This window comes from Apis laboriosa, unplaced genomic scaffold (genome assembly GCF_014066325.1).
Source record: "Apis laboriosa isolate Shangri-la unplaced genomic scaffold, ASM1406632v1 scaffold1_cov151, whole genome shotgun sequence".
In the NCBI taxonomy this organism is placed as follows: Eukaryota; Metazoa; Arthropoda; class Insecta; order Hymenoptera; family Apidae; genus Apis; species Apis laboriosa.
Window position 1 is genome coordinate 509,532 of NW_025222279.1, and position 16,329 is coordinate 525,860.

Genomic DNA, 16,329 nt, shown 5'->3' on the forward strand with positions numbered 1-16,329 from the left:
TTTCTCATTATGCTCGAATCGGTGTGGAATCGAGACAGTCCTCGAACGTGTCCTTACGATTTCCATTCAAGAAACCTTGTCCTTTTTTTCCTCTCTTTCCTCTCTCTCTCTCTCTCTCTCTCCTCCAGTTGGTCCGCGTTCCATTTTTCTTTGACTCGTTGATCGTGGTTATTATCAACGGAATTATTAACGGAGTGCGTTACTTTTTTTTATTTTTTTTTTTTTAGAGGCAGCATATTTTGTAAAATATCTCTGAATTTAAATCCGTCTATAATATGATTGCTTTCTATCTAGTTTGTATTAAGTAAGAGAGCTCGTTATGTTAAATCGAATTGCGAAAATACACGTTATCGTTCCAAACTTTGAAATTTCTACGAAAGTTACGTTAGAAAAGTGATTCTATATTAACACCCGTTATGAAATACACATTGTATATGCGAAACTACTCGTGAAAATCGAATATCCGAATCGAAATTCGAAAAAGAAGAGAAATTTCGCGAAAACGCATCCATCCATAAAGAGACTCGCGCGACTTTTTATCCCAACTTTCGGATAAGAGAACAAAAAAAGAAAAAGAAAAAGAAGAAGAAAAAAATGTCGAAGCCGAGGAAGTTGGAGGCAGAAGTTTCTTTTTTTTGCTTTTGCAACGGTGAACGTGTTTCGATCGGGAATATTAGCCGAGGGAAGGTGGGCTCAGCCACGAAGAAACGGCCCGACCGACAACCGTGCCACTTTCCAACCGGCGGAATTCCACGGAAACGAGCGATGGTCCGAGGATGATTCGAGACGATTAACGAGGCGTACAAGCAGACGGGTTAAATGATCAACCGGTTAAAAATAGAATCGGATCCGTGACATGTGTTTTTATTAAATTGGTACACAAGCCGACGAATCGTTCCCAATCGCTCGCTTCCTCGTCGTATCTTCCATAAATAATGATACCGAGTTTTTCGTTTAACCGAGGAAACCGAGAAAGTATTAACCAAGCATTCGCGTGGCGCCACCGCGACGCCGATCATCTCTCGATTTTCCTTTTTTCCTCCTCGCTTTGAAAATCGGCTATAAAAATATTTCATTCACAATTGGAGAATTTATAATTACGAATTAATTATTATTTATAATTACAATTTGATTTTTATCCAATCGGGGAATGAAAATGTACAGGAATCGCCTTTATTAATTTTTACCTCTTTTTAAAATAATAATAAAGATAAAATCGGCAATTTAATATAATTTGTAATTGTTTATCGTGGAGGAATCATCCTTATCCGATGAGAAGTTACGCTTCTCATGGAGTTATTAAAAAACATTACTTTTTGCGCGATGAGTTATCTATATGTATATGCATTTAAATATATATCTATTGCAAACAAAATTACGAAACGAATCGCTTTGTCCGTTTTGATATCCGACATCGCGAGTTCCGGCACAGAATACATTTCTGAGAGAGATTTGTCTACGATTGGATTGCGCAATCCTATCCTGCTACGGATACTTTGATCGAATCGAAAGGAAAAAAACCGAAAGAAATACACGAATATCGGTATCATCCAATACGCTCTGCATACATAGCCGGCCACCAGATAGATACTGGTAGATCGTGTTGTCAACAATGTTGTTAATGCAGTTAGATTCGTGTCATCGAGATAAGTTAAGTTGGTTCAATGAATAAAGGAGTGGGACGAAAATAGAAAAGAGTTAATCAAGAGTTTCATGAAACATGCATTTCGTGAAACGTAGTTTTTAACCCTAAACGAACGACAATAGATGTTCAACGATCGGAATATGTATGAGCCTAACATCTATTTTTAGATCTACGTGACGTATTTTGCATTAAATTACACTCGAATTAAAACTTATATCTACTTATATTTTCTTTACGCATGTACTTTGGAAACGTATCTATTTTACTGGATATCGGACAAAAAAAGAGAAAACAAAAAAAAGAAAGAAAGAAAAATTTCGACCTTTGTCTTCTGTAATACCGTCTTCGTAATTGAATCTTTCATCTTCCAAAGAGTTAATCTCACGACAAAGTATCAGTCGCAAAGGCACCGTGAACGAGATTAAAGACCTGCAATATCCAGACCTGGATCTAGCCATACAGGTGATTTACGTGGGATCGACGAAAACTGTAAACGAGGATACGATGAATTGGAAGTAGATTCTGATCCTTGGGGATAATCGAATCCACCCCGATGATCCCGGTGTATAACCGGTTCGATTCGGTTCGTGATCGATGCGTTTCTAGATCCTGTTCGAGGCTCGGACCTAGGTTAATCTACGATTTAAGATATCTCGGCCTCGTGATAAAAAACGTTCGACCCAAGATAGCTCGATCACCACAGCCATAGTTCAAGGCTTGACCCAACGAGTATTCTCGAGTCGCTCGCTCGACTCACGAAGGGCTCGAAAGTAAAATTCTTAAACAGCAAATTTAATACGATTTAATAATCGTATAACATAAATATCCTCTTTTGAATAATCTTCAATACTCTTCGATATCTTCGTGTAATAAATTTACGAAAATTATTTAAAATTATTTCCTACGAACGAACTCTTGCTTTTCGATCAAACAAACAAAGAATTTTACCAATTTACCATTTTACCAATTTACCACTAACTATTAACCCTGAAAGCTTCGATCTAATTTTTACAACTCTTTGATTTCGAGATTCAACTCGAACAAGAAAGAATCGTCCTCCAAATTCAAGGACTCGCAAATTACGTAAAATTCCAGATCGATTCAAGTGCCGCCTAATTTCCACTTTTCCCACTTTTAATTTTAATCGCGTCCGCTTTCGTTTCTTCGCTTCGTCCGGAAGAGGCGGAAGAGGGTTGTAATTTTTCAACCGGTCGATCGAACCCCCGAAGCGCCGGGGTATCGCGTGTTCCTTACGGGCGAGAAAGCCTCGAAAACGCAGGCATCCGCGCGCGGAAGCAGCCCGTAATTATATTGTCACGCCGCGGGTGTTCAATTTGTCGACGAGCATCCGCGTCCTCCCCCGCGTCACCTCCCCGACAACTTGGAAACTCGCTCGCTTCCCTCTGCCCTCCCCCTCCCCTCCCCTCCCCTCCCGTTCTCACGCCTTTCGAACGAGCCTTGCGAATCGTGGCATCCTTGATCGGGGGAGGGGAGGGGGCAAGGAGGGGAAGGGAAAGATCGACACGAGGATGCAATTCTCGAGACGTTCCCGAGATAGTTAGGTTATTTTCAGGAATATTTCAAGGAATATTTTCATGGAAACGTAATAGGGGAATTGTTGTCTACGCGTCACGGAGGATTGGTTATTCAGAGGCGAATGACGACGTTATTCTCGAGATGGTTATTTTTGAATAGTATCTTTTTATAGAGTATATACAGGGGGGCGGGATTCCACGTTCATTGAGCGAACGAAATACACGTGTTGGCCGAATGTGAATTTTTGAGAGCTCTCGAATAACTCGAGAAACATCGAGGATGGATGAATTTTGAAATTGGTCAATTTATTTTTTGCCACGAAAATTCTAAAATATATTGTAAATTGGTTGCTAATTTGTTTGTCGAAGTTAAGAAAAGAAAAAAAAAAGAAAAAAAGAAAAGAAAAGCTATTAGGTTAATTTCACGTTTAAATATTCGTAATAGTTATATATATTCGTAATAAAAGCAGGTGAGTTATCTGCGAGATCTATCCCTGACAGATTATCGAGAATATCGGGCTAATAAATCATTGAATCCAGTTTCGCGGATACTGGCGGAGCGAGCAGGTGTTTCGAGAACAGTATTAAAACTACTTACGTAACTAATCATGGGTATGTTGCGGGATTGAGCGACTATGGCTTCAACGTAGCACGAGCCTTCCGGTCCAAAGAAAGCTGCAACCCTCTCGCAGATCATATCGATCATTGCCTTGGTGGCTTCCACCGTTTCTCCCCTCGTGTCGCTCCATCGCATCACCAGCTTTACGTTTGGCAATATATTCGGATCGCTGTTGATCTGAAACGAATCATCATCGAATTAAAATTAAAAACTCGTAATGAGAATATATATATATAAAATATATATATATATTTTAAAAATTTACGCGAAATTTTCATCTCGTTTCCCAATTCCATCCTGAAATTGAGAGACACGCAAATTTATCCTTTTATTTTATAAACTGTTACGCAAGCGTTATTACGAAACCCATATTTCGTCATACGATATTAAATTACAATAATTGAACGGTGTCACGAGATGCGGCATCGGTTCTCGTCGAGTCGTGAGTTAGCATACTTTACATCCGACTTAATTGTTTCCAATAATGCCCCCGCTCGGCCAATTTAATCGACTAATCGGTTTACCATAATTCTCATAATAATCGTGGATATTCGCTCCCTAACGGCGAGGGGCGTAACATCGATGGCCTCGAGTACAAATGGCCACGATACGTGTCGAATCGAATGGAGCAACAAATCAGCAGAGATGACGATCGTTCGACGATCGAATTGATGATATTTCGCGTGTATATACGTACGTATGCGCTCTCGCATACATAGAAGAGAGTGAAAGAGGAAAAGAGTGTCACAACAAGTCGTAATAATGGGCCACGATGTTTCTCTTTCCAACCGGGCGTATATAAACCCGCAAGGAATGCACGAATCGATTTTCCACGGCTCCGGTTGGTATTCCATTAGAATAAATTTCTGCCCCCCAGGAACGTCGATTAAAGTTCAATTCGTTAATGTTATCCGCGCCAAGCGTCCCGATTCCTCTCCATTCTATGCTCTCTCTCGCGGCGTATCCGGCTCGTAACGTCGTTACGCAAATCTCAATTCGAACGAACGATACATTTTCCAATCGGTCGTTGCATCCTCGTCGTGTTAACTTCGCAAGCGATCGATCGAATTACTTTTTAATTCCGAGTGGTTTAATTCTCTATCCTTTTGGATTTTCGAGGAGGATCGTCACCGAACAACTCGACGAGAGTTTGGACGAGAGGACGGATTTCAACTCGTTCCAAGATCGCTTTTTAAATGGCGATAAAACTGGGATATATCGAGAGACGAAATACTTGGAACGTTGGTTTCAAAAGTGAGGAGAGGAGGGGAGAGAGAGAGAGAGAGAGAGAGAGAGAAATATACCGATATTTAGCTGGAATTCCGAGAAAATTCTTGATCATATCCGCGCGAGCTATGAGATTTAAGCCGGTTCTTTCAGTATGCCGTGTAAGTATAAAAACATTGCTCTTTTATGAATTTTATAGTAGATACTCACGCGCTCGCTTTTCCCGATTCTTATTCCACTGTGTTTTAAGCGTAGCGTAAAATTGTATCTCGCTCTCGTTCATAAATTATTAATAGAACGATTGAAAACGTAATTTATGAAGACTACATAAATTCATTTAAATTCAATTACTACACGGTATAAATTTGTACAGACTTGTGTTACTTAAATTAAATATTTATTATATCGATCATTCTTTCCAGCCTCTAATTTTAAACTTTGAAGAATCTAAAGAGAGAAAAAAAAAAAAAAAGAATTCCGAATATATATTTAATCCCAAGTCTCTAATTTAACGTGCAAACAATCGTCGCAAATGGAATGTTTAAAATTTTTTTTCTTCGATAAAGATAAAAACCCGTTTCCGAGAAAAACAATGGAATTTCCTCTCAGCCGCGGAGAGAAGACCAACACGCTTCCAAAAATATCGATCGTTCTAACTTTTTCACGATTGCAAACAGTAGTTAAGTAGTTTATTCCTGTTCGGTCGATTCTAATTTTAATCATGACCGTGGAAGAAGCTAACTTCCGTCGAGCGAACAATAATTACTTGTTTCCACACCATCCAGATCATGACTCGTGCGGAGGAGAGCGGCACAAGTCGATGGCTTAATTATGCGAGTATTGTTCTCGGAATGAGCAACAAACGATCAATTATAACGTATACTCGTTACGTAAAATGACGTGTGGCGTTGTACACGATGAAATCAGGAGAGAGAGAGAGAGAGAGAGAGAGAGAGAGAGAGAGAGAGAGGGAGGGAGGGAGATAAAATATTGCCGAATTACGACTTTCGGGTCGGCGAAATATTTTTCGTTAGGCTTCGACTCGGAGCCGAGGAACCGTTAAAGCGGTTTCGAGGCGGCGCTATAAAAAATCATTGCTCTTCCCGTTGGATGGTTCGCATTCCTGACTTTGCACCTGCCTTCGGACGACCGCCGAATTCGTACGATGGAATGCGTACAATAATGCTCGTCCACCATTCCTTCTTTTTCTTCTTCTTCCTCTTTTCCCTGTCCACGGGTTTTTTTTTTAACGACCGCGGGTGAAAGTTGAAGTTGCTTGCCCCCTCAACGATCAACGCGTCTCTTAACTAAAAAAAAAAAAAGAAATGTAAATGTCGCGAGGAAGAGGAGACGTTCTATTATTCGCTGAATGAGACGAAACGAATTATTCTCACGGAAGAAAGAATTTTGATGGAAGCTCGAATGAAAAGTAGAAAAAAAAAAAAGAGTCTAAGATACGATTCGAAAATATGACGATACCTTTGTACGTTCGAACGTTTGTATTTTCGTGAACGAAGAAAATATTTAATAAAAAAAAAATTCGTATCTATCTCGTAAATTAAAAAGTTAATTTAAATTGAAGTTATCTTACGCAGGTATATACGTTTGCGTGTATTAAATATCGCAAGTATACGATCTTCCATATCTCCATAAACGTATAGATACGCATAATTAAATTTCGAAACGGTCATTCGGTACAAAACCTTCGATATTATACACGTACAATATTATTCCAATATTTCTCAAGATTCGAGAAGAAGAAGAAGAAGAAGAAGAAGAAGAAGAAGAAGAAGGAGAAGAAATATCGGACAACAACTGTTCCAATTCAGCTGAGAAACATAAGCAGAGTTCCCTCGAGAGAGAGAGTTGTCTGAAACAATGTCCACAGACACCGTCCACTTACGATGTTGCCACTGGCAGGGTTTCGCCAATCAGCTTATTTTCGAGTAATTGAAGGGCGTCCGGTCGTGGAAGGCTGTGCACGACCGAATGCCACAACCTTCAGGGTCGATGAGAGCGACAATTTCGCCACATTCGATTCGTTCGTCCACGAGAGGAAAACGAGAGGAAAAAAAATAAAAAAAATAAAGAAAATCGAGAACCTCGCCTAACGACGACGATATTATTGCCCAGTCGCAAATGTTCTCTGCCCCCGTTAATTCGAATACTCGTAAAAGTCGGCGAATTCGGTCGAACGAGTCCCTTCCCTCCCCTCGTTCTCGATCGATTCTCTCTCGAATCGTGGTTAAAAAAAAAAAAAAAAAAAGAAAAAGAAATATCACATCCTCGCGCGCTTTTACGAAATATTAATTCAAAATAAGCTTTAAAACCGTTGGATCGGTGAAATCGTATCCGATGATTCATGGATGTGCAACAGCTGTCACGAGCGATCGCCTTAATCGCTCTTAAAAGCCTCGTGAATGATCATCGAGACCAAGCGAATTTCTGATCCCGTTCCCTATTTACAGATATTGAAACTAGTTTATCGCGTCGTGGGAGTGCGTCATAACGAATTCCACAACTTCTTTTCTTTTTTCTTTTTTTTTTTTTTTTAGTGTCGCAGGCAATCGAGTAAAATGCACCTACGAAACGAGAGGAGTTAAGGAGTCGTTCGAACGATTTTTCGATACTTCGAGAGATAAAAAAATTAAATTAATTAAACGTTTATATTAATCGACGACCTCGATTCGAACCTCGCTTCTTTCGAATAGATAAAATTAATGGAGCTTCATCGCTGTTAAGTATAATAATTAATTCATCAAGGTTAAGGGAAGATGCTGACGATGGAAGTTTTACGCGAGGCGATTAGGTGGTATTGACCCTTGGTCAGCCGTGTCAAGGCTGGGTCATTTTGACCCATATCAGGTTCTCTCTTGCCACGGAGAAGTTAATCGTTAATTCCACGGAAAGTGAAGTTAATCAATTTGAACGGAGAGGCTTTCGACAAAATTTATGTTCATCGTGCCGTTTAATTTAATTCCAACCATTTATAGTTACGGTTTGAAGACACGATTACGAGTAGATAGTTTCAGCATCGGTTAACTACAACAAGTCAATGATAAAAATTCAAAATAATAAATCACGATTTATTCAGCTTACCCATCGTCTCGAAAATCTTGAAACATCTCTCTCCTCGTTACGATATCGGAAAATCACCTGATCTCTCGACCAATATCGGTTACTTTATCCATATGATCAGAGAGATATTAGAAACGAGCGTAATTACTTTGCATACCGACTATGCAAACGCCCAAACGAAGAAAAACTTTCACCATGCCTCGGTTAAAAATAGAGTTATTTCCTCGTTGCAAAGCGGTCTCGCTCGAAGCCAAGCCACAAGAAATAAAAATGTCTGACGAGGAGCGCACGAAAATAACCTAAAAATCCTCGCTCATCACCGTGGCTTTCTTTCTTTTTTTTCTTTCTTTCTTTTTTTTTTTTTTTTTTTTTTTTTTTTTTTTTTGATATAAAAATACGAATCTACGCAGCATCGACTTTCGGTACGAGGCAACCTTTGGTCCCAATGTAACGAGCACGGACGTTGCGATACTTATTCTTGCGTAGCGCGCCCAAGTACATGAATAAAATCGCGGGCAAATCTCCTGCACCTTTCGACGCGCGTCGAGCTCGTACACCTATCTTCCCCTCGAGTTCCATCTCTGGTTTCGTTCAATTTCAGCTATTACTTTCTTTCTCGTGCATCGAAAATGGCGGCAAGTTTAACACACACTACATAGCAAAAATAGAACAAAGAAGTTATTCGTCCATTTTTCGATAAATAAATTAATCAACGGCAAAGAAAAATTGATCGAACATCCTCTTTTTCCTTGGAATGGAAAAAAATATCCACGACGTATCGGTCGTTACCAGTAGGATAGGAAATGACGCATGCGCACACGTAACCCGCACCGGGCGAAGAGAAAAGTGGCGGGAGAAAGAAATAAGAAACGAATCTCCCGATCGGCACGGTGAGATACCAGAAATATAGCCGAATAATTATCGGCGTAACCGCAATCCATCTTTGACGTAACTTGTTATTTCCAAGTAGAACCGGATACGCTGGTCCCCCGCGATACCATCGCCCGGTTATTTCGACGATTCCCACAGGTTTCTCGGGGCCCTTCCCTTACGCGCTCACCACGGTTGCAGGTTGCGAAAGAGCGTGTATAAGCCGCGGCTGGTTTCGTGGTATAAAAAGGGAGAAGGAACGCGAACACGTTCGAGGCGGCGGCGATGAGGGGGAGGGGGCGAAGAGCGAAAGATGAGAAAGATGAGAAAGCGAGGGGGGAGAAAGAGAGGGAAAAGGAGGGAGGGGATAAAAAAGAAAGGGAGAAGGGGGTGAGATACACCGGTGGAGGACGAGGGGGAGGGGAAGGTTTCTCGATCGCGAGCGAATTCTTCTCACGGTTGCGAGAGCGGAGTTTGGACGCGTGGGCGGACCGGCGAATAATGCCGGTCTTGTATTTTTAAACCCTCGCACGAATCGGCATCTCCGGGGAGAGATGGCGGGTCACTCCGCGCGTTGCGGCTCCCGCTGCAGCCGGCCCGCGCGCACCTTTCTCTTTTTCTTCTCTTTCTTTTCGGCCTCCTCGGCCCTCCGAAAACGATCTCACGGTCCCTCGAGAGCGCGCGAGCGACCGCGCGCGCCGATCCTCCAATGAATTATCGACCCTTCCAGACCGGAGGAACGCGAGGCTGCCGCTGACCGCCCGCGGGAAAAAACGGGCGAGACAGGGGCCCGCGATATCGGGGCCGGGCCTTACGGATTCGCCGCGGCCTACGTGGGAACTTTGGGGCCCTGGCTACCGTAATTAGGGACCCCCTCTCTCATTCTCTCTCTGAACCTCGCGTCAACCGATTTCCACGTGCGTGCGTTCCCCGTTCCACGCGATCGTGACACACGCTGGAACACGTGGAAAACGACGACTGTATTTCGGTTAAAAATGGAGGAACGGTGATAAAGGTGGGACGGGTTACGCTCGGTCGCGTGTTTCATTGACGGTGTGCGGTATATATATGATATCTGTGCGGATGAGCGGCGAATTAACGTGGCGAGTTATATTTAGCTTGGAATGGAATGTAGGTTTAGATAAACGTCCGTGCGCTCCGTGGTATCTCGATGGGATTCTTGTACGGGATCGTTGTTGCCTGGACTCGGTCGTTTTCCAAATACCGGTTAATCCCGATGCGGACGGGATTTGTTAGTAGTCGTAAAAGAAAAAATTTAAACACACGTAAGAAACACATGTAGGTTGAAATACGGAAGAAGAGAGAGAGAGAAAAAAAAAGGAGAGAAGACTCACCTCGTCGAGGGCCATGGAGAAGGCACCCGAGATGGCAAGGCCCTGACGATCTTTGAGGCCACCTTTGATGGCCGTGAGGTATCCGATGGTAAGATTCTGCTGTTTCCTCGGTTGGATAGCCCTGGTTACGGTCGATTTCGGATAAGTCTGCCTGGAGACTAGTGCCTGCTGCCACTCGGCCCCGGGCAACCCTGGCGGTTCGGCCAGGCCCAGGACCAGAGGGCTGCTGGCCAGCAACAGCAACACCAGCAGGGCCCGTGATCTGTTCCCGCACGAGGGCGACCGCACCGGTTGCGGCTGATCCAGCCGGTGCCGTCGATTGCGTTCCTGAGGGACTTCCTGGCGACGGGGAGGCCTGCGGCGGCTCGGCTGTACTGGCGGGCCGGGGCGCATGGCCGCCGCCGCCACCGGTCAGCACCGCCTCCCTCCCGCTCACCTGCAATCCCAAATTTTCCAAATTTTTCCATTCTTCGTATCCACGAATTCATTCATCCAATTGGCCAAACATGTTAACTCCATTATTATTATTATTATTATTATTATTATTATTATTATTATTATTATAATATTACATCGTTTCTGATGGATCGACGAAAAGAAGGAAGAATCGGTTCTTCTGAATTTAATAACTGTTGAAACGATTGTGCGAGTATATATATATATAAGGTCTTGGAGGTTTTGATATTTTTTTGTCCCTTGCCAAGAATGACGGAAAAGTCTATTCTCAACGTATTACGTTATGAGAAATAAGATCAAGAAATACGATTATATTCCAATTATATTCTTGCAATAGGCAGTAATAGTTTCGATCAATTCAACGTATTGAAAAACGTGTATTGAAAAATTAAAAAGACACCGCATAGTTTAGATCTTAACCTAATCGTAATCTTATACGCTTCTCGATGAGCAGATAGATGTATAACGGGGTAACGAGACCGATGATTGTAAAGCACTCGTGCGATGTATTTTTAGCCACTTATCTTGCCAGCGGTACGAAAAATTCGTACTGAACCACGCAATTAGATATAAGTGCCCGTACTTAGAAGTGTCGTTTCGACGCTATCTTCCCCGCTCTACTTATCGCTCGTCTCCACTTATTCGCCTGAGTCATTGCGTGTGCCGTGCGCGTCGAGCTAATAATAATAATAATAATAATAATAATAACAACAACTGATATCCCCTCCTCCCAAAAAAAAAAAAAAGAAAAAAACGATACCTCCTTCATTTTTCAAACGCTCGTTCACGTTTTTATTACGCCATCGAAAACGCGCCCACTCCGTTAATTTTCCTCCTTCTCAAGATAAAAATCTTGAGAATCACCGTGCGTGTCATCCGACATCGATCATCCACCCCCTCCCTCCCTCCGTTAATATATCCCGCGACCTTGCTCCCAGATTCCAGGTTAAAAAAAAAATGAGTCAGACAAAGCAGATGACACGGAAGAATCTGTTGCGCGTCAAGTCGTTATCTTCCCGATCGGATATCAATGATCTCCAGGAAATATTACGTCAGGAAAAAACGTCGAAGGACTGGGACGGTGAAACAGCGTAGCGATTGCACGGATCCGATCCATGAATGATTCCTGTTTATTATTATATCGTCTCGAGCGTATATCGCATTCGCGCAGACGCTCAATAGCGAAGAAGCTTGGTCGGGGAAGCATGCGGAATCAAGCTGTCCCATTGTTTCATGGAAACGTTCTTAGAAAAACAGTTTCGAGGAAGGTCGTTTTCCAAGACCGCTTTATTCGTTCCGTTAACAAGAAAAATCTAAATGCCCCCTTCCTCTCCCAAGTTTAGATCCAAGTCGCTCGGATAATTGTGTTGAAAAATCTGCGCATAATAATTCGCGTGGCGATTGCCACGAAAATATCGTTTATTAATCCGATTATTCATTTGAGAAAGAAAATTCCCTACACGCGAACGAACGTCGCGTAATATATTACTTTAACGTATCTCCATCCTCACAGTCAACGAATCGATTCGAGGGAGAAAAACAATTACCGTTTTTTTCGAGAGAGTAGATTACCATCCGACGCAAACTTTCACTATCGACGAAAGTTAAAGAGAGTTCACTCATTCTCTATTCGCCCCTCTCTCCCTGTTACGAGTTCATAAATCGAAATCGAAGTTACGTGTACACGCGTACCGCATCTAATAATATATAATCATCTAAACGTGATTTGTCATCGTTGATCGTAACACAATTCTCGCCCCGACACGCGCGCTATTGTTTCCACCGTTACCGTTCTCCTCCCAATCTTTCGAGATGCAACGTGTTCCATTAATGGTCGAACGAGCCAAGAATTTCGCAACGCGATCGATTCAATCGAAAGGTGAAAAGAGAGAGAGAGAGAGAGAAAGAGAAAAAATACACGCAATAGTCCCAGCGGAACGATTCCGCGTCGAAGCGAAGGAACGGCCGTGGAAAACACGTGGCTGGGCATCGAGAGGGACACACCTGTTGCAATTACGTAACTCTCTCTGTCTCTCTCTCTCTCTCTCGTAGGCGAGAGAGAGCGTGCCGCCGCCGTCGCCGCTGCTACAACACGGCAGCAGCCCACTACTCTAGAAGCCCTCGCGCGACGACAATAAAGACGTCTTCTTCTTCTCCCCTTGGTTGATGCATGGTGTCATTCACCAACCGGGCTGTGGGCCGCCGTGCACAGCCTTTCGTTCCACGTTCGTTTCTAAGTCGGATTTAATTATGGCCGGCCGGTGAAAGTGACCGGCTGCGCGGATTTATATTTAACGAGCGGGAAACGGGAAAAGGGACGACGAGTCACCTTGGCGAGCCACAGGTGACCAATTCACGAACACGATGCCATCTATTAAGCGATCGTCGGAAATCCTGTCGCGACAAATCTATCCGCCGTTATTACGATTTAACTTTTGTTTCCTTATTTCACTTTTAACACAATTTTGGTTATATGATATTATTTTATGCTTGAAAACTTTTTACAATACGTTGATTCGTATTTCGCTTATTTTTTTTTTTTTTTGGCGAGGAAAATAGAAAGGATTAAATTATATTAGAAATTTCTCGATTTTACTTTCTTTCGTATTATGAAACGCGAGAGCAAATCGTTATATATATTAACTAGCGTTGGAGAGAAGTTCTTTTTTAATTTTCAAGAAAAGAATTTTTCAAGGTAACAGAATTCCAACGTAAATATTTTTCCTCGCGTTCTTTCGAACCTCGTTGGAACGCGTTATTATGCTTTTTTGCCTGTTTTACGTTTGCAACGTATGCGCGCGCTCGGCTCAGCTTTCGTCGATGTATCATTCGCGAGACGTATCACACGCTTTCTCCCCAAAGATTTTTATCGTGCAAGGATGGGATAGAAAAGCGGTGGACAGGATCGTGACCCCGTCGAGGCTTTTTCAATTAACGATGCGCTGACGCATCGGCGCACGTATAAACCATGTAGCCGTTATGCTCGAACAAGCTACAAGCTACAAGTGGATGTGGTGGACAGTTTCCACGAGCGACGCGTCAGCGCGGTGCTATTTATTTTCAGGTGTTGTTGGAGGATCTCATTAGCTCGTTTAACACGCGTGTGGATGGGATTCAACGGTTTGTAGTAACGTGGCCCACCGAAAACGTTTCGTGAAATTTTCCAAATTATTCAATTCGCTAATTGGTGACGCTAATTGTCCTCGTTCAAATTGAATATTTTTAAAATTCCTGATATTTCAATATTTTTTTACGTTTACGTTTGCTCGAATATTATGTTAATTCGTCGGATAACTTTTAACACGCGATTAGTAACAGGAGATTAAATATCTAGGAGAATAATTGAAATAGTATAATCGTCGTTGGCAAAGATCTTGGTATTTCTTAAGTTGTGCGTGTCATGAAAAAAATAAAAAAAAAGAAGATAAACGAGTTTTTAAACCGTTTTTGATAAAATATGTGTTTATCGAATACGCGTTGCAGAGTGGCAAAAATTTTAAAAAATTAATCTTTAAAAAATGATGATAATCGATTATTTAGATCGATAGAATGAAAATGCTGTGATAAATTACTTAAAAACCTAAAACCTATTAAGCAAATTGCAAAAGAAAAAAAAAATGTATCAATTAATACAATTTTCTATCGTAAAAAAATTCTCGAATGAAATATTCTTAACGGTTCGCTTCTTTTTATCGATCAAACATACGCGCATTGCAATTGTCTTACGAAAATCTGTTTTACCGTGGTTCGAATGAAATTGAAATTAATCAAACGTCTCCGTAGGCGAACTTTTCTTTTTTATATTGAAAGAAATGATTACACGTTTAAAAGTGGATCGAAAAATCCTTGCCACGCGAGCAGTACACTCGTTCCAGTCGAATTTATTTTCGCCTCGAGACCGTTACACTCCCATGGGCCGAGAAAGCAAACAGGATCTTTTTAACGCGGGCCTGATACGTAAAGTAAATTCGGCCCGCGATAAAGTTCTAAGAATAGCAAGCGTCCATGGAAGAGCATACGTTATTTGTCAATGACGTCGCTTATGGTTACCTGAGATAAGTAACTTCACCGATAACTCGATACGTATTTGAAAATATACGTTCGGTGAAATTATCTTTTTTTGTCCTCGTTTTATCGTGCAATATTATTACCAACCGCGGGACAAACTCAAGAGAATTTTAAATTTTTAACATTTCCGTTGGAATTCAATTGGACCGATCATCGCAACGCTCGAAATTTTTTACTTTGCTTAATTTTTAATTCCTTAAAAGATTACAACCTAACAATTTCAATTTTCCAAAAGATCGCATAATATAAATCTTTCTTTGCGATTTTATCACAGCGAAAAAATTTCCAAAATCGCAAGGAACGAACGAACGAGAAAAGTATTTCTGCGATATCCTTCGATATTGACGAGAGAAAAAAAAAAGAGGTTCGATCAGCTGATTTATCATACCGCGACGAATTCTTAAGCGGTAAAAGTAAATGTCGCGAGAGATGGATAGCGGTAACGCGTATAACGAGAGGAGAGTTATCACTGTTTATCTAAACGATATGCACCGCGAGTGTTGACCCTGCCATTGCGTAAACGCATGCCTCACGCATACCAGCCGGCCGCGGCATCGCCGATTCTTGCTTCCTGCACCCGATTCCGCCCGTTTCGCGAGCCGTAACCGGGTTCAACTTTGCGAAAAAGGTAGTGGAAACCGGGCTAGAAAAGAGGACCAGTCCGATTCCGAGATACCATTAACGAGTCCGCGGGAACGAGATCACGACGGAAATAGAATGGATCCTTGTTGCCCGATGCCCCTCGAAGGATATCGGGGCTGAAACACGTCAAGTCTAGTTTTCTTCAATTGGATCGTGGTAATTGTTACCGCGATCTTGCGCCGAGACTCGGTGTACGGTGACACGATACAAACCAGATAAATCGATCGATACTTTTGTGTAAATTATTTCTCGAATGTTTAAAATTTCTTTGAATTTTTTTCTTTCTTTAATTTGATCTTGATTATCGAATCGAATATTTAGATCGATCAAAATTTCTGGAATTTAATAAGCGAAAGATAATTTGATGTGTGATCAAATTTTTAAATCGTATTATCGGGGATAAATGATACGATAATTAGATTAGATTGAAGAAAATAAGTGAGAAACGAATAAATTTTGATAATTTGGAAAAAAAGAAATTCTGATTTCTGATAATGATGGTTAAAGAATATTTTCTTTAATTTAAATTACCTGTAAATTACCGGTTCCCTTGAGTATTCTAGATATCGCCGCTGTCATTTTCAGTTAATGATCTTTACCACTTATTTATTATTTTCGATATAATTACATTATCATATTTTACAAGGATATCTGAGTGACCCTCTTGTTAATTAACTCAAAAACAGTATCGTTAGTCACATTGCATATTGTAACACCACATTCATTATTTTTTTTTTTTTCTTCGCTTTATACGCGTGCAAAGACGTAAGTAATTTGAATATTGCAAAGGAGGCTCACAAAAAAAAAAATATTGGATAACACAAATCCAACCAC

At 41.5% G+C, this 16,329-nt stretch overlaps 1 protein-coding gene across 1 annotated transcript in view; it reads right to left on the minus strand.

The window, feature by feature from the left end:
• LOC122712230 (receptor-type guanylate cyclase Gyc76C-like) overlaps positions 1-16,329 on the minus strand; it is a 70,352-nt gene that overhangs the window by 30,421 nt on the left and 23,602 nt on the right. Inside the window, exons 3-4 of the mRNA XM_043931698.1 lie at positions 10,330-10,765; positions 3,779-3,976 (exon numbers count right to left, since the gene is read on the minus strand). Of these exons, the coding sequence (XP_043787633.1) occupies positions 3,779-3,976; positions 10,330-10,722 (591 nt within the window). The 5' untranslated portion in view covers positions 10,723-10,765. The remainder of the gene's footprint in view (positions 1-3,778; positions 3,977-10,329; positions 10,766-16,329) is intronic.